The sequence below is a fragment of the Salvelinus alpinus genome, chromosome 1, assembly GCF_045679555.1.
Source record: "Salvelinus alpinus chromosome 1, SLU_Salpinus.1, whole genome shotgun sequence".
Classification (NCBI taxonomy): Eukaryota; Metazoa; Chordata; class Actinopteri; order Salmoniformes; family Salmonidae; genus Salvelinus; species Salvelinus alpinus.
In genome coordinates, this window is record NC_092086.1 from 49347424 (window position 1) to 49365127 (window position 17704).

The following is a 17704-nucleotide window of genomic DNA, read 5'->3' on the forward strand; positions in this document are numbered from 1 at the left end:
CAACCTTTCGGTTACAAGTCCAACGCTCTAACCACTAGGCTACCCGCTGCCCCAATATCTGTGGCTGCTTGGCTGCGTTTAGACAGGCAGCCCAAATCTGATGTTCTTTTTCACTAATTGGTCTTTTGACCAATTAGATCAACTCTGAAAAAGCTCTGATGTAAAAATCTGATGTGATTGACCAAAAGACCAATTAGTGGGAGAAAAACAAACAGAATTGGGCTGCCTGTGTAAATGCAGCCCTCGTGTTCCATTTAAAGCCAGTGGTACATTACAAAACATGTACTACGATGTAGAATATATTCTATGAGGGGACATGGCCAGTATTTATTGTAACACCTTTGTCACTGTGTTCGCAGTACATTTGATTACAATGATCTTTATGATGTGCAATAGGAATTATAAGGTGGAATATAGAGTAAGATATTTTGATACGCTATTGAGTCTTTGCTTTAAATGTTTGTTTTTCCCGTCTGTATAGATCATGCCAGGTTGGATATGAATGACAGAGAAATAAATGGGAGAGAGAGAGATAGACAGAGGGAGAAGTTGGATAGGGAAATAAATAGATTCGATCTTTCACTTCCTCAGCATCACTTTGTATTTTATTGACCTTTAAGTGTCCGGCTATTGACTGGAACCAGACGACTTGTTAACATGTCCCGCTTTCTAATGTCAAAGGTGTTAGATCCTCCACACGCACACTCACAGCACGGCGCTTTGCAGCATGATCAAATCATATTTAAAACATTGTTCAAATTGACATGTTGTGTGTTTACATTCATTAGGTATTGTCCTACAGCAGATTATGTAAACTCGACCTCTGTGTATTCAGGTGGAATGAGCTGCACCAACTGCTTTGGGGCCCGGTTAATGTTGATCTGTCACAGAGCATCAAAATCATTATATCATAAGAAACATTTGACCTTTCTCTTGCCAACAAATCATGGCCATAAATGCATACCTCTCTTGTAAAGAGGAAGAAATAATCTCTTCTGTGAGTTTTATCTTTGCAGCAGCCCACGGTAGCCTAAGCTTTCTGGAGGGATTTCATGTAGAAAAGATCTGGCCTTATAACAGGGAACCTGTTTGGACATACTGACCTTGACTCTGGGTTGTATTGGTCCAGAGGCTGGGGTCAAACAGTTAGAATGGCCACATGGGGCACATCATCATGCCAAATCACGAGTCCATTGTTCAACCTGTGTGCTGGCCTCTCTCTATCCAAACCCTTAAATCACACACTACCTCTTGAAGACACCTGTTTGGACATACTGACCTTGACTCTGGGTTGTATTGGTCCAGAGGCTGGGGTCAAACAGTTAGAATGGCCACATGGGGCACATCATCATGCCAAATCACGAGTCCATTGTTCAACCTGTGTGCTGGCCTCTCTCTATCCAAACCCTTAAATCACACACTACCTCTTGAAGACATAGTGCTGGGAGGGAAATGCTGCGATTAGAAGGTCACTATAGCAACTGCCAGGGTTGAGATAAATAAGCTCCATTGTAAAAAGAAAGGGGGAGAAATCCCATTGGTCCTGCATGTCCCTGGGGGAGCCTAGCTAGATGCTCAGCTGCAGCACTGAAGATGAATCTGAGTTTTTTTGCTATGACAGTAAAACAGTATTGGAGTAGAGATAAAAAAAAGACATTGCCTTGGTATTTTTTGTCTTAGTGTCATCCTTGGGGAAATGGTTTTGGCGGTAGTCTAGTTGAAGAGGTGCATTCATAAATCACAACGGGGACAAGTCACAAATCTACTGCTCCTCTCGCTCCCGCCGCAGTATTCACAGTGTGTATTTCAAGCCGTGTGGTAAATGTCACATTTTAACAGGAGATCAATATAGAGAGTGAGATGTTTTATTGTTCATTGCCCTCTGTTAAACGTAGATAAGAAAATGTATGAGAGTGTGGCGGGTTATATAGGGTCCTGAGGCTGTTTTGTGTTAAAGTTATTGTACCTCATGTACTGTGTAAGAAGACAATAAATGTGGGTTGTAATACTATGCTAGTTTATAATGATCCATACATGTGACTCAGTAAATGCACAATTTCTTAGTAAGGAACATCATCAGCACACTGGCTCGTCATTAAAAACAACCTGTTTGAAATGAGAAACAACATCCTGCTTGTGCTCTGAAGATGAGTATAGTATCAATTCAGAAACATTCCACTTGAGGTTTTCTCATTAGCTTACATTAACCTTTCCAGTCAGCTGGTCCATGTGGAACTGTTGGCAGCTTCATTTGCTCTACATAAACATGTCTGACCTTGTCTCAGTGTATGTAGGGCAGAATTCTCATCACCACGGGGACCTATCTCTACTACAACACCGTTTCAACATAAAATGGCCACTTAAAATCGTAATTTTTTTTGTGCTTGAAATATTTAGATGTATAGTTCCAACGGTATAGAATAGATGTTTCAGCAATCTATTCCACAGAACCAATGTCATTCATTACTGGGGAGAGGAATCATACCTAACCTGACTGTTGTCAAAGTCAGGTTAAATATAGACTACAAAGAATCTCACCTGAAGTATCTTACATCAAAGGCAGAGATGAAGCCTTTATAATGGATTTGTACAGATGTACTCACAGCAATTACCACTAAAGAACAAAAGGCCATTTGCACACAAGGTCCAACCGATATTTGACTTCCGCTTTTAACCCAACCCCTCCAAAAGACACACATACAGGTTTGTTAGAGAGGTGTGGGGGGCTGCCACACTCAGCAACCAGGGGGCTGTTGTTGCGGGGTTTTAAGGGCTTTGCTTATGGGCACAACTGAAGGAATCTAGGATTTGATACCAGAAACCCTCTGGTAGCCAGCTCATTTCTTGCCCGATTTTCCCCTGTCAGTCCCAGAATTTGAACCGGCAACCCTTCGGTTGCTGGCTCACCTCTCTAACCACTAGGCTACCTGCCCGCCCCCCAGGAAGCTGTTACACAGCAGTGAGAGAAAAGAAGATGAATCGTTGGTCATTAAAGCTGCTTTAAAATGTTGCCCATTGAAAATGCATGAGTTATTCTGTGACACTACTCTGACTCCTCTCTCCTTCTCCACATTTCTGACATGGAGGCAGAGTTTGGAGGGATTTGAGCAAAGTTTAGATATCTCTGTAGATCTTTATCCTAGCTCACAGGAATGATCTGTGGCGATGGCACCGCAATCAGCAATGTAGGAATATTTTAATAAAAGACATTAAAATGTTTGTATTATGTTTAATTACTTCATAAATCATGCAAATCAAAGATATACACAACAGCCTCAATTTAGATGCAGAGGGAATCTTTTAATTTGTTTACACAACATGCAAACGATTATCCAGTCTCCAGAACATTTTAAAAGATAAATACTGTGCTGTATATTGCATCAGAGTATAAATGCCCCAATATTTATCATGAAAATATGCACTTCAATAATACAGACATAAAGACGGAGATGAACGATGTCAAAACATAACACAAATATAAAGATCTGTGAATAGTCACTAAGCAAAAAACGACATCCAAACTAGGCCAAGGCATCTTTCTTGTTCAGTGACACACACATGAAATGTTGCGCAATAACTATGGACCCTGACATGGCATTAAATGGCTTCAGTCAGTTAAATAATTTGAAAATGAAATACATTTGCATTTCGTCTGACCAACATAGCTCAGTAACAAAGATCAAGGATACCCCATGGTTTTCAAGGACAGTAAGGAGTTTCTGATAAGGTACAGATAATTCAGCATGCTTAGGCTGTGGTCAAAAGCTCTTCATGGCCTGTCCAGCAGGCAGGAAGCACTTCAAACTCTTCAAGCTCTTCAAACTCTTCAAACCTGTTCACCAAGAGACATCACATAAGCCTGCTAGTCGTCTGTCAGCCACAATTCAAATCTTTAGACAATAATGTCATTTTAAAACTCAAAGCGATCTCAAAAGGCAGTAACATTTCTGACATAGCTAAAATAGAGGAATGTTTTTTTAATTCTTCAAAATATGGATTTGTTTCATGTACTCTAACTTAAAATAAAATTCAGATCATCCATGCTAAAATAGTTGCCATATTTCATCTGAGTAGATGGCATGCCAGTAGTGTAACAAATCTCCTGATTAACTGCCAGTAATATAATCCCTTATGTATCCTCCATGATACAAACAACCCTCTTGATTATCCATTTGTGTTACTTTTGATGTCAACATTTACTTGTCGTCAAAGATCAGTCTAAATGGTCAAATATCAATCTAAATATCAGTCAAAATCACCATGAAACCATTGGTTTCTGATTCAGTCGGTGTACATTCGTGCAGACATAAAATTGTCTGTATTTGTGATAAGCTAACAATCAGTCTATTGCGTTTCCCCTCCTACTCTTTCCCATTCTTCATCAATCCTCACTCCCTCCCCCCTTCCATCCCCCCTAATCCCTCAGCTATCGACAGAGCCACTCCCCTTGTTCTTATTGCGGCTGAGGGGGAAGGATGATTTGCTCTGGGGCTGGGTCATCTTGCTGGCCAGGTGGACAAAAGGCTCGATGAGGGTCCTCCGGTCTGCCACAGACACCTCCCACAGACGCACCTTTTCTGTCTTGGCCCAGTGCTGGGCCACTTCCGAGTCCACTTTCCTCTGCTCCTGCATGTCCAGCTTGTTGCCCAGCACCACTATGTTCACCTGTGGACAGATCATCTCACCCATTTAGCACAGCCTCACATCACCTGGATATCAGCAAGTAGAGTGTGGTGTGTAGATAACAACTTTAGGACAAGACACACCATAACGAATGTCGCCACGCGTAGTACATAACCTGCTGGCTGTTGACGTGCGGTGGTGATTCAACACGTAGAACCATCAGGAAATTAACAAACAATAAAGGTGGCCGACGGTCTGCAGTCAGAGGCGATAGGACGGCCGTTCATCAGCAGGGTCTGTTTTGTCCTGAAGTCTGCGCTGTTATTTAACTAGCCTACACAACACTGTGCTTTACAACTACCATTGAAATCGATGAAAGTCCTTACCTCTTTCTTATCACGGTAGCGGTCAATGTCTTTCTTGAGGGCCTCCATGCGTTTGAAGGACTCCGTACTGTCGATGCTGTAGACCAGGACAAAACCGTCCGCAAAGGAGAAGTAGTGGAGAGGGAACTCCAGACCATCACGAAGACCCCGGGTGTCGTAGAAGCGCACTTGCTCTCGAGTGCCACGGTCCGTTTCTATGGAGCCAATATAGATATCCTCCAGGGTCTCCATGGGCTCTGAGCCTAGGGGGGGAAATGAGGGGAGCACTTTGGGATATCAATGGGACCAGAGGATCTGTGTAGTTAAAACATCAACATTGTCCTTGATCTAGCTAGGTCTTACGAATGAATTGCTTACCTGCAATGTGATTGGCATACAGCAGTTGCTCCAGGACAGCAGTCTTGCCAACGGCAGCCAGACCACACACCACCACTTTACAACTCTTGCCCATGATGATGATCAGTCTCTTGGCAACTCAATTGAATAACAAGTCAGATGACAGATATATCTCTGCAGCTAGCAAAACACACACACACACTTTTTTCTTACAAGTCATAGAGGTAGGACGTTTTCCCTCACGTAGCAGAACATGATATTATTATGACCCGTAGCTATCTAGCTAACGTTTGCTAGCTAGCTACATGCTAACGTGTAGCATGCATTTAGTTAGCTAACTATTCTATTTAAGTGATATTGTCCGTTGTTATGTTCGTACAGATAACAACTCAATTCAACATTTAATTTCCTTGCAATCTTTTTACCTTTAAAATGTAAATACAGAGCTCCCATAAATTCCAGACATCACTACCCCAAAATACTTCCTGTTTACAATGCTTACGTAACGTCTTCCTCACTACTGTTAGTAACTGAGACCTCTAGCGTACGATGGCGGTAAGACTTGTTTGAGCCACAGCCGCAGAGGATGGAAGACATTAACATTTTCTATTTTAATAGAGCGAGCTAGTTCAATGTTACTCTATTTTTACTGACAAAATAGCCTGTCCGATCATGCATTGTTTTACCCTGGCTGGGGGTCTGTTTCTGCTTTCTTGCCAATGCCAACTCCTGGTGGGACAAAAACTATTGGCGAAAAACCCTTTTACTTTACGGCCGATCTGCCAATTTCTGTCTGTAGCTTCCGAAGTGTTTGGGCTACACACTGTTATGAGAAAGGTGAATCTCACACGAACTCATACGTTTCTGTTGTTTTGATTTAGGACGTAAACCTCACAACACTCGCCTGAAGGTAGCCCGGTACCAGTTAAAACAATTAATGGCAGTATATATGGAAGTAGTTTAGTGCCTAAAAAAAAGGGTTAAATATGTGTGTAATAAAATAAAAAGTTGCCTGATCTTTCTTATATCTTAAGGGTAGACAAATCAAAACAAACCTCATTTTGGCCTATGTTTTTCCATGTATAAATCTGTTATCCAATGTGTTTCTATGGGCTAATAGCAGTAAGGCCAAATTCAAGGTGTTATCAAAAAACATTTGTATATATATTTTTGATACCTAAATTGGTCCTAAAATTCCAAATCAAATATCTAAATGATCCTTTGTATGACCATCTTCAAACAATTAAATATGTTAGCTTAGTAGATGCTGGTGGACCAAAAAGGTTTTGGGACTGCCAGGTTTCAGTTAAAAATACAGGACTAACTTTCAATGATCGTCTTGTCTAGTTGTCAATCAACCCCCCCCCCCTCCTCAGTCCCAGCAAAATGGCGACGGTTGATGACTGCGATGTGACCATGGATCCTGAAATGGAAATACTCAGCGACGAGGAATTGGAGAGGTACGTTGCGGAAAATGTACAACAATTGTTACACATTCGATTTGAGTGTTCTCGTGCCATTGTCATGTTATTATAATCTTGGTCTGGCTAGTGTTGGTTTGCCTTTGCTTTGTGTCACACGGGAATTAGGCCTTGCTAACCGGTTAACGTTAGCCATTTCTCTTTTTGAAATGTCCATACCAACAAATAAAGTTGACTTTATCTGTTAATGTTACCTAACCAACAAAGTTAGTCACAGTTTGTGACAAATTTTGCACCGTCGTGTGTTGTTATGGCTAGCTAACGTTAGCTTGCTATTGTACTAGCTAGTTGGCTAACTAACGTTAGCTAAGTAGCCTTTAGCAATGACGGTCGCAAAGCCTATGGTTAATGTTTTTGTTCTATATTTTTACCGAATGTGTTTCGCTAATTAGTTACTTAGCTAGCTAACATAGCTGTTGGTATTGCTATGTACCCACGCACGACCCAGAAAAGTCCCCAAAATATTGCCCCACTCTGCCCACTGATTGTCCTCGCTGAGTGACGTTCTTCCAGAACATTCTCAGGTCTTGATGACCTGAACGAGATGGCTATAAATTAGGCTTTGCATGAGGTAACTTACTATTGTCTGACATGGTCTTCTTGATATGCCTGAAGGGTGATCCATTTATTTTACTGTGATGTTATCCGAGGTTGTCAACTAGGCCTAGCCAGATCCATACATTAATGACGCTGGGCCTAGCTAATATATTCCCACCACTAGTAATTCTGTCTCAACTTTTCTCTTGGCAGCAGTGGGGGCCACAAGTTCAACAACCAACCAATGTCTTGTGATATAGGGGTAACCGTCCTGTTTCCTCAAGAATATTACAAGGGCAAGGTATTGTCTTTGAAAATTGCCTTTATTTTCAGTTTCGCTTCATTGTCAGCTTCCTTGCTCTGATTGTGATCTGAACTGAAGCGTGGTGAAGATGTTGGGGCGGCAGGATAGCATAGTGGGTAGTGTTGGGCCAGTAACCTAAAGTTCGCTGGTTCGAATCCCTGAGCTGACAAGGTAAAAATCTGTCACTCTTGTAAATAAGAATTTGTTCTTAACTGCCTAGTTAAATAAAGATTCAAAGGAAATGGCAGTTGCCCTCTCCCTGGCTTGTCTTGCCATGTGCTCCCTGGTGATCTGCCTCTGTATTTCCCACTGAGCTCAGATAGCTGCTCTGTTTGTGAGCTGTGGCCATTGGCTGAGACCCCTCACTGCCTGCTGGTATGGCTCTTTCTATGTTTAGATGATTTTGCGCAGCTCCATACCCCCTCCCACCCGCACGCACGCCAAGGTTAACTCTTCCAGCATACATGTTTGGAAACAGTAGAATAGTAGTGTTCAGGAAGCAATCTGATAGTCTATCATAGACTTAGATTAGTCCTGGTCTACAACCAGAGTGAATTATGATTTAAAGAAGACCTTTCCTCCTAGTATTGTCCCTTGTCTGTTATGTTTTGCTTGTCAGCAGTTGCGTATAATATGCAGTATCATGTAATATCCTACCTCCTTGCAGTCTGCGATATGGGCTAGGATGAAGTCATTGATTACTCGCCAATGCACCTCGAGGTTTTCCTCTAAGTCCCTTTTCACATTTACTTGGTCTATTTTGTCTCTGTGGATGATACAGTATGACCTGTTAGGGAAGTGAATTTGACCTTTTTTGACCGAGTACTTACATTATATTTTTGAGTACACTAATCCTAACTGCTAAATTTGATAATTTATTATTCAGTCAATAAAATAAAAAGTGGCATTTATGATTTATTTATTGAATCTGTAATACCAACTGGTTATATTATATCATGGAACCCAATATTCAAAAAGGTAGTAACCTCAGCTGTGTGGCACTTGCATGTAGAAGCCTATCGCTGTGCAATGGCATAGCCTTGTTTTGTTTAATTTAGAAGACAAGACGCTATTATTTCCAGAGACCTTATCACAGTCAAGACACCTATTTTATAGTAAAAAAACAAACATGATGTAATATAAAAATGGAACAGAATAATGGGAAGTGATTTGCATCTTGTGTCTGGACCTGTTATTCTCAGTGACAATTTGAAACGGGGAAAAAATTATTATTGGTTACAAACCAAAATATGTGTACTTTTAGTTTATTATGCCTGTTCCTTGGAATTTTCTAAATGGATGAACAATTCTACATTGAACACTGCATGTGGATTAATTATGGCCAGGGCATCATTTATGAGTAGGCCTAGGCGTAATGATTCTGCCAAAAATAAATATGCGCTTTGTCTTAATCAAACTCTTTTGGCATATTTTCAGTGTGGAACCCGTCTATCGACTTCTAATTGCAAAGTAGGGTGATCACTAACGTTAGTTACCACAGCCACAAAGTTAAACCCAACCAGTTCCCACAATTTTGCTCTGGAAAATCAGATTTTAAACCTTTAACCACAGTATTTTTTTAGGGAGTCGATCCGCTTTAATATTGCATATAGATTGATAGTTACAATGTAATTGTCTGCATCATTTCCAACGCCCCATATATTTTTGTAAGTATATCTTATCTTTTTCAAATATCTTTTACTTTATTATTTTCTCCTAACCCTACCTCCCCTCCCCTAATTGAAGTAAACTAATGGATAACAACACACCGACAGTGTCGTTGAATTTTGGTACACCAGAATTACATTAATTTCCAATGAAAAGCTGCGATTGCCTTGCAGCATCGCGTTGCAGTGCATTCGGTGTGGTGCATACGTTGGATTTATCTAACGTATGCGTCAAACTGTATGTGTAGACTGCTTGACAGAAATGGGAACCGAAGGGGAATGTTGAACTTTTGTTGCATACATATCCAGATGATGCTGCGTACTATTTTGCACAATGATGCTGTCGGTGTGTTTGAAGCGTTAGGCTTCTACTTCCAGCTTACACATACTATATACATTTTACGGACACGTTGTATTTTACAATAGTTATCTTTTGTTTGTTTTTAATCACATCTTTCAGCTACCCTCAACCATTCCATCTATCTCTGAAGACCATACTTTTTTTTTCTCTATTTGCCATATATTTTTCAGCTGTGTTTCCCAGAGGTTCTGAACCTTTCTATTTTGTTCTACAGAATGTAATTTAAATGTAAAAAATTTGCTAAAAGTATTATTGATCGGTTGACGGACTTTTAAATTCACCTAGTAGTGCTATTTGCAGAGTTGGCTCCGGGTAAATGTTGCAATTCTTCAGCCATTCCTGGACCTGTGACCAAAAACAATCTACATGTGGACAGTACCAAAACAAATTATCTAATGACTCTCTCTTCGAAGCGAAATCTGCACAGCTGGGATGGTTGTAACCCCTATATGTGTGTGTGTGTATTGGTTGCAATACATTTTAATAATTTTAATTAAACATTTCTAAGTTTTGAATCCAATGTCGTTTTGTGTATCAGTTCATTCACCATGTGCCATGGAATCGGTACATCAATTCTTTTCACTCTTGCAATCTTGGGCCTAAAGACAAGTACCTTACTTTTCCCCCTTCTACTTGCCTCTTCCGTTTTTGCGGGAAGGCTGCAATTAGTTGGTTGTAATTTTGGGTTTAGCAGACATTTCAATATTTTTGCTGGCTGCATGTGACAACACTCCTATTTATGATATAAATTACAAAAATTATACATTATTTTTTTTATTTTTGATCTATTAGTATATTTGAGTTTAAACCATATTTGTTCTGTCTTTTCTGGTGGATTAAACAGAAATTGCAAACAACTTTGTCAGGATTGTTTTAAAAATGGCAATATTTTGGAGTTCGTGTCATTTTCAAATAACCAAAAGTGAGAATAAATGGGAAAAGGCCACACTGTTCACGGTGTGCCTAACCTTAAATTAAGACCAAATAGCTGAATTTTTACAATATAGCCAATTTTGGCTGTGGTAACTTGTGACAACCACAAAGTAGCCTAAGTGGGAAGTTATGCAATTATTCCAAAACGTGTGTGTAGAGGGAGCGGTCCGAATGCAATTGAGTGAGACACGGAGGGGAAAGGAACTTTAGGGCGCGGAACTTTGATTCTTGTGTGTTTTTTTTGTCCCACAAATGCACATGTACAAATGGAACACTAGAGTCAAAGCAAATTAATGTTGTCTTCAAGATGAAATTGACCAAAAAGTTTTACAGTATTTGAAAAAAATGTGATCGCTGGTTTAAGATGGAGTTTTGATGTCAGTTTGAGTACTCGATTAGTCATCCTGTCATGCAGTTTTACTCAGAACTCTCTCTTGGGTAATGTCAACAAATAGCCTCATTCTCAAGCTCTTTCTGTCTTTTATTTCTCTGTGTGTCATCCAGGGAAGCGGAGAGCTTCAAGGAGCAAGGTAATGCCTACTACATCAAGAAGGATTACTCTGAAGCATTCAACTACTACACCAAGGCCATAGGTAAGAATTCCATCAGTGATATCAACTGCAAAGAATATCCTCTTTATAGAGAGGGGGAACATCTTTGTTTTCTGTGGGGGAGAGGATCATCTATTCTTGTTAACGATGATTTTATTTATTTTTCCAATGTGTTCTCGACAGACATGTGTCCTAAGAATGCCAGTTACTATGGAAACCGGGCAGCCACGCTGATGATGCTGAGCCGGCACAGAGAGGCGCTGGAGGACTCCCAGCAGGCAGTGCGGCTCGACGACACTTTCATGAAGGTAGGGTCCGCCACCAGGCGTAGCAGGCCTTGAATACCCAGCTAGCTCCTAGGCAAACAAGTTAGTCAGACTTTCCGGTTTGTCTCATCTCATAATACGTTTGGCAGTTGAATGAGTACAACGGTAAGGTAATGGAAAGATCTGAGTCATGGTTTGTGGGTGGGTTTCCTCCCTGCCTGTGTCAGTGTTCCTGCCTGTTAACTGTGAGTCAACTTTCCCACAGGGTCATCTACGGGAGGGGAAGTGCCACTTGTCCCTGGGCAATGCTATGGCAGCCAGCCGCTGTTTCCACAGGGTTCTAGAACTGGAGCCTGACAACAGCCAGGCACAGCAGGAGGTGGGTGAGACAGACAGTCTGTCTGGCAGACTAGGTCCTAACAGCAATGCATTGTAAAGAGCTAATTGTTCTACAGTAGTTGAAATCCTTTAACTGTGACAGATATTCCACAAGTTTTGCTTAAATTGATGACATCATGCTGTGTAGTGGCTTCCTTATATAAAAGCATAAGTTTGACTTCTTGTTCAAGTTTGGATCTATTTTCAGGTAAAGAATGCAGATTCTGTCCTGGAGTATGAAAAGATGGCTGAAATAGGATTTGAAAAGCATGACTTCAGGATGGTAGGCTCTTGGCTGCATGTTGTCTTTTATCAAGCAAATTGTTATCCTTATTTGGGGGAATGGGCAGATTGGTGCTAGATTTGATAGGACCGTGTTTCTCTCTCTCTCTCTCTGGACTGTGCAGGTTGTGTTCTGCATGGACCGTGCCTTGGAGTCGGCCTCAGCCTGCCATCGGTTCAAGGTGCTGAAAGCAGAGTGTCTGGCCATGCTGGGGCGTTACCCAGAGGCCCAGTCGGTAGCCAGGTAAACAAGACATTGTTGGAACCTGGAAAACCATTAAATAAAGGCAATTTCCCTAGCTGATGCACACCATTGGAAATGTGTGTTGTCATGTAAGACTTGTTTCTTTGTCGTCCTCTCAGTGATATCCTGCGGATGGACGCTACTAATGGCGATGCCCTGTACGTCCGCGGTCTCTGTCTGTACTATGAGGACTGTATTGACAAGGCCGTCCAGTTCTTTGTCCAGGCCCTGCGCATGGCCCCTGACCATGAGAAGGCTCGCCTGGCCTGCAGAGTGAGTCCTCCATCCACCTGCCACCAGGACTCTAGCCCTGCAATTATGCTCCACTAACCTGCCTAATATTTATGCTAATGTGGACAAATTGCCTCCATCTTTACCTTTTGTAAGAGGTAGCCACAGAACACTTTAGCCAATTCTGTCTCCACTACTGGCTTGCTGACACATTGAGTTTGCAGAGGTTGCTAAGTGCTCTCTCTTCCACCCAGAATGCCAAAGCACTCAAAGCCAAGAAGGAGGATGGGAACAAGGCCTTCAAGGATGGGAACTATGATGCGGCCTACGAGCTGTACTCTGAGGCCCTGACTATAGACCCCAACAACATCAAAACCAATGCTAAGCTCTTCTGTAACAGGGGCACTGTAGGATCTAAGGTGAGGCGCAAACACACAGCACCAGGAGGAGAACCCCTCTCATCTGCCATACCATGTTGTCTTATGCAGCCATGGTGTTATTGCCATTTTGGTCCCCAGTTCACTTTGGCCTATTATTATTATTTTAGTCTTCTTTGAAAGGCTCTCCGTTCGCTTGCAAAGGAGGTATTGCTGTTTTATATTACACCGTGGTTGTTTTGCCTTTTCAGCCAGGCAGCTGATGTTTGATACATTTAGGTCCCTATAAAATGTGTGCATTTTTTGTTGTTGCCTGATTCCGTGTAGTGTTTTCCCAAATTCAGTTTTGTTTTTCCAGGGTTTGTTTTTTTTCTTCGGGTTTTCGCTCTCTAAATCACACTTTTGATATAGCATCCAAATGTTTTTATTATTGTCCTCAACCATGCTTAAACCACATCAGGAGACCACATTTGAGGTCTGAAAAATCTAAGAAATTTGGATTTTTGGGTATACTTACTCTTTAATTCAACTGTGCACAAGCTAGGGACCTTTTTTGGTCACAATGTTTCTGTAGCGCTCATGTGATTGCAAAGTTTGTAAAACAAATGGCCGCTGGATTGATAATCCATGATATCGTTCTGCCAGGTAGGCAGGCATAGGCTACTTTGTGTGTTTTAATATTTTAATTGTATGTTTTTGGGAAAGCCTTTCCCTATACCAGAAGATGGTTGTCATGACATTAGCATCATCACTAACGGCTACACAAAGTGGTAGACATGCACACACACAGGGGCATTCCTGAGCCGTTGCCTCTTCAGAAAGTTAAAGGAAAATATGAATCACTGATGCATGTCTTGTAGTAATCTTGGACAAATTAATGCATTTTCTAATAAGTTCAATACATTTAGTTGATTTCCTACAAAGTAAAATACATTTGAGTGTTGTTGAATTCTGTTTTAATATCTGGATTCTGTGATTCCATACGAATTCTTTGCAAAACAGATTTTAAAGGGCCTTATACCTGTATAACTCTGCTCAAAATGTTTCCTGGCAGCATGTGTAGCTTGTTAGATTGTAAATCCTACAGGAAGTCACTCGTATGGACCAATGTAGCGCTACAGTACTGGCTGTGATGGTGGCCTTCTGCATGGGCACGCTCTCGCTCATACGTGCGCACACACTCACAGATGCGTGCCACAAACTCTCACACCTCTCATACAGTGAGGCCCCTCTGACTGTGTGTATTTTTAGCAGTGCTCTGCACTTAGAGAAAATGACGCAATCTAGAACTAGGCCAGCATCTTTATTTTTTATTTTTTTCCCTGTCGCAAGCTTCTTTGCACATTCCCCAGTCCCCTTACTCTCTTTATTTCTTTTTTTTTCTCTCCCAAAGCTGAAAAAAATAGACCAGGCCATTGAAGACTGCACAAAGGCAGTTAAGCTGGATGAGACCTACATCAAGGCCTATTTACGGAGAGCACAGTGGTACGTCAATCTACCTTAGTTTCCTAGCAATATGACCGTAGTGCTTATTATTAGAGCGCCTGCAAGAATATGGATTTTCATTGGATATGGTTATGATCCCTCAAGCTTGTCTCTATATATCTCTGTGTGTTCAGTTACATGGACAAGGAGGATTACGATGAGGCTGTGAGGGATTATGAGAAGGTCTACCAGACAGAGAAAACAAAAGGTATGTCTGTGTCTCATTGGTGTGACTCAACCACCCCTCTCTCCATCCCAGCTACCTCTCTGTCTGGGTCCTGTTGCTTCACACTCCTGTTTTCCCCCCACACCCTGTTGTGACGCAATGTCTCAGGTGTCGGTCTCTAAGGGGTGGAATTACTGTATAGCTCCTCCTGCTGTTACGGTGCTCTAACTGCTCTTGGTTATTAATAACCATCTCTGTCGTCTCACTCTTAACTCCTTTCCTTAGAACACAAGCACCTCCTGAAGAATGCACAGTTGGAGCTGAAGAAGAGCAAGCGAAAAGATTACTACAAGGTGCTAGGAGTGGACAAGAACGCCACAGAGGACGAGATCAAGAAGGCTTACCGTAAACGGGCCCTCATGCACCATCCAGGTACCTAAGAGAGCCCATTTCTCAGTTCAACTATCCAGTCTGCTTTTTTTATATTAGTAAAATAATGTGTCAGGAGACATCTTTCAATGCAAAGGGGAAATAAAACATTGAACTTAGTACCTTCTCTCATTTCCCCTGACTGACGGCCCTGGTTTGTCTCTCTCTCTCTCAGACCGTCACAGCTCGGCCAGTGCTGAGATTCAGAAGGAAGAGGAGAAGAAGTTTAAGGAGGTGGGCGAGGCGTTCACCGTGTTGTCTGACCCTAAGAAGAAATCCCGCTACGACAGTGGTCACGATCTGGAGGACGACACAGGCAACATGGGAGGTGAGGGCTGGAGATCAGCAGGGGGGGAAGGGGCTGAAACTGCTAGAATGCAACAACAAAAAATTGCTACAATGCTGGCTGCTCCTCTGCTCTGTTTCGTCAACAAAAACAATAACAAAGGCGCTGGGGTGAAAAGTGCACTTGCCCCCCCCCCCTTTTTTACGTATTTCAGCTTTAACAGAGACTAAATTACTATTATTTGATTTAAACACCAACTGGGTTCAGCCATTTGTATTTTCAGAGCTGTAAACAGTTGTTTACCACATTAATTTTACATGGTTAGTTTTGTGAATTTGTGGTGAGATTGTACAGGCTGCTTCCCTCAGCTGTGATGTTGATCCTCATGTGTTTCTGTCCCCAGCAGATTTTGATGCCAACAACATTTTCAAGGCATTCTTTGGTGGTGGAGGTGGCCAGGGCTATAGTTTCGAAGCTAATCAATGTATGTATACAAACAGCTGTAGGAAACAACAGTACTTTTTAAAAATGATTTAACAAATAATAAATTCACAATTCAGCCTATTTTAGATTGTTGAATAATATACACTTATGTTTTGTGTTGTAGCATCCGGACCAGGAAATTTTTTCTTCCAGTTTGGTTAATTGGAGGATCCTAGTACTTATACAGTAGCTCAATCATGGACTCTATTCAAATGGATTCACCCCCCAACTCCACCCTCATTTTTAATTTCTCTGGCTGTTCATCAGTTGGACTCTGTCATTACCTGAACGAATAATGCTGTCAAATCACATCATGCAACAAACAAATGACGCAAGGATCCATTGAAGACTAATACTATTTTGATATTTGGTTTAATTTTGTCAAACAATAAAAACATTGAAATTCAAATTTGTATAAAAAGAATGTTGGCCCAAAAAAGTATGAATCATAATGGAACTATTAAACGGGACTGTGCAGATATCTGGCCTTCTCAAGGCTCAGGCCAAGATGTGACTTCAAGATGGAGACATCTGAGAAGAACCAGGGGACCTACAAACCTACATTTGACCTACTGTCCAAGCAGTATTCAAAGCATGCATATATTGCACAGTATTTAATGGTGCAAAATTCCATGGGAAACTGAACAACTTGCATGTTGTATGGGCAGCCTACTTTATACCCAACAACCAAAAGATGACTTAGCAGCTGTGGATGATTGCTTAATGAAAGTGGTCCTTTCATCATGTTATATGAACAGTTAATTATTTTCCATAACAGCCTGGGGTAAATAGAGTTAAATCCATAAACTACTGCTTAAGTACAGTCGGAAGATGGCTGTGCTGGTGTACTATGCCAGGCCTGTTGCCATCTTGTGGTCAGCTTCCTCACCACAGGTTTGATGTTGCCATTCACCGGTTGCTACATTGTACATTTTACTGGAATGTAAAGTGTTTTATTTGTGTTGATAGTTTGACTGTTTTCTTATTTTATTTTTTAAATGTATATTTATTGTAAATTGGCTGTCTCAGAGCCACTACCAGGAGATGAGGATGCTCCTCTATTATGGAAAAGACTGAAAAAGGGCACCAACGAACAACATCCTTTTGGCACAAACTCAGGAAATGAATTTGGTTGTGCTTGCCATTTTATAAGATACTGTGTAGACATCTATATATTTAACTGGCTGTGTACCCTAGTATGCTGAACTTGAGCAACCACTCAGTCAACTAGTACAGTAAGTACCATCTCACTCACAGCACACACAATGCATACAGTCTATGATTGGGGTTGTCTAGGCAAGCTGTCAAATGAGTTAACATCTTATTTTGCCCATGCTGTTTAAAAGTATACCCTATTATAATGTATAGGTTGTCTATGGGCTATGGCCCTGGCAGTATTAAACTATTCAGGCCCGAGTTCCACTGTGTAAATTTATGCAGCTAATATAAAAAAGAGCTTATCATACAATTGCTATGACATTATGGATGGTAGAGGTTTTGATCTTATTTTTAAGATCTCTTGGTGCGCTTTTAAGAGGAAGGCATCCCCATCCTGGACTTGCTCTCATGAAGCCCTCAACAGTCTTGACTATGGAGTCTTTATCCAACAGCCATGTAAATAAAGTAGGCCTCTTGTTCCCCCCTTCACCCTTTTGTCAATGTTTTTATTGCGTTTTTATTTTATTTCCTTTGGCTGTTTTTTCGAGGAGTACCCCAAGCTCAAAGAAAGTGCTTAAAAATTAATATTTGGGATGCAAGAAATACTTTTTTTGTGGCGTTTTGGAGAGATGGCAGGTGGTGAATGAGTAAAAAATCCTATGCATATTTAACTGTTCAAGGTTAGGGTTAGACAGAAGATTAACAGTGTGGTTAAGGTTAGGTTTAAAATCACGTTTTAA

At 41.2% G+C, this 17704-nt stretch overlaps 2 protein-coding genes across 5 annotated transcripts; one reads left to right on the plus strand and one right to left on the minus strand.

Annotated features, from left to right (window-relative positions):
* Nucleotides 1-3279: 3279 nt before the first annotated feature.
* On the minus strand, nucleotides 3280-5967 carry LOC139578828 (NF-kappa-B inhibitor-interacting Ras-like protein 2). 3 transcript variants are annotated; one of them, XM_071406904.1, is made up of 4 exons: nucleotides 5771-5967; nucleotides 5367-5480; nucleotides 5010-5251; nucleotides 3280-4665 (listed from the first exon to the last, which is right to left on the minus strand). In XM_071406904.1, the coding sequence occupies exons 1-4, from the start codon at nucleotides 5796-5798 to the stop codon at nucleotides 4423-4425; spliced, it is 627 nt and encodes a 208-aa protein (XP_071263005.1). In that variant the 5' UTR covers nucleotides 5799-5967; the 3' UTR covers nucleotides 3280-4422. The 3 variants fall into 3 exon arrangements, with proteins under 3 accessions (XP_071263005.1, XP_071262996.1, XP_071263016.1); XM_071406895.1 differs by having other exon boundaries at nucleotides 5367-5483; nucleotides 5771-5919; XM_071406915.1 differs by having other exon boundaries at nucleotides 5367-5525; nucleotides 5771-5909.
* A 651-nt stretch (nucleotides 5968-6618) lies between these two features.
* On the plus strand, nucleotides 6619-17453 carry LOC139578801 (dnaJ homolog subfamily C member 7-like). Of its 2 annotated transcripts, none has more exons than XM_071406833.1 (14): nucleotides 6619-6805; nucleotides 11133-11221; nucleotides 11363-11487; nucleotides 11711-11824; nucleotides 12032-12106; nucleotides 12231-12349; nucleotides 12469-12622; nucleotides 12835-12999; nucleotides 14351-14442; nucleotides 14577-14650; nucleotides 14894-15040; nucleotides 15213-15365; nucleotides 15727-15807; nucleotides 15931-17453. In XM_071406833.1, the coding sequence occupies exons 1-14, from the start codon at nucleotides 6732-6734 to the stop codon at nucleotides 15966-15968; spliced, it is 1500 nt and encodes a 499-aa protein (XP_071262934.1). In that variant the 5' UTR covers nucleotides 6619-6731; the 3' UTR covers nucleotides 15969-17453. The 2 variants fall into 2 exon arrangements, with proteins under 2 accessions (XP_071262934.1, XP_071262941.1); XM_071406840.1 differs by having other exon boundaries at nucleotides 15730-15807.
* Nucleotides 17454-17704: the final 251 nt, after the last annotated feature.

Excerpts from the sequence above, each read along its gene's own strand:
- LOC139578801 (XM_071406833.1), top strand. The coding sequence starts at position 6,732 with ATGGCGACGGTTGATGACTGCGATGTGACCATGGATCCTGAAATGGAA. Across the intron at positions 6,806-11,132 it reads AGCGACGAGGAATTGGAGAG|GGAAGCGGAGAGCTTCAAGG; the intron begins GTACGTTGCGGA and ends TGTGTCATCCAG. Across the intron at positions 15,808-15,930 it reads TAGTTTCGAAGCTAATCAAT|CATCCGGACCAGGAAATTTT; the intron begins GTATGTATACAA and ends TTTGTGTTGTAG.
- LOC139578828 (XM_071406895.1), bottom strand. The coding sequence starts at position 5,798 with ATGGGAGCTCTGTATTTACATTTTAAAG. Across the intron at positions 5,252-5,366 it reads GTATGCCAATCACATTGCAG|GCTCAGAGCCCATGGAGACC; the intron begins GTAAGCAATTCA and ends TTCCCCCCCTAG. Across the intron at positions 4,666-5,009 it reads GCTACCGTGATAAGAAAGAG|GTGAACATAGTGGTGCTGGG; the intron begins GTAAGGACTTTC and ends ATCTGTCCACAG.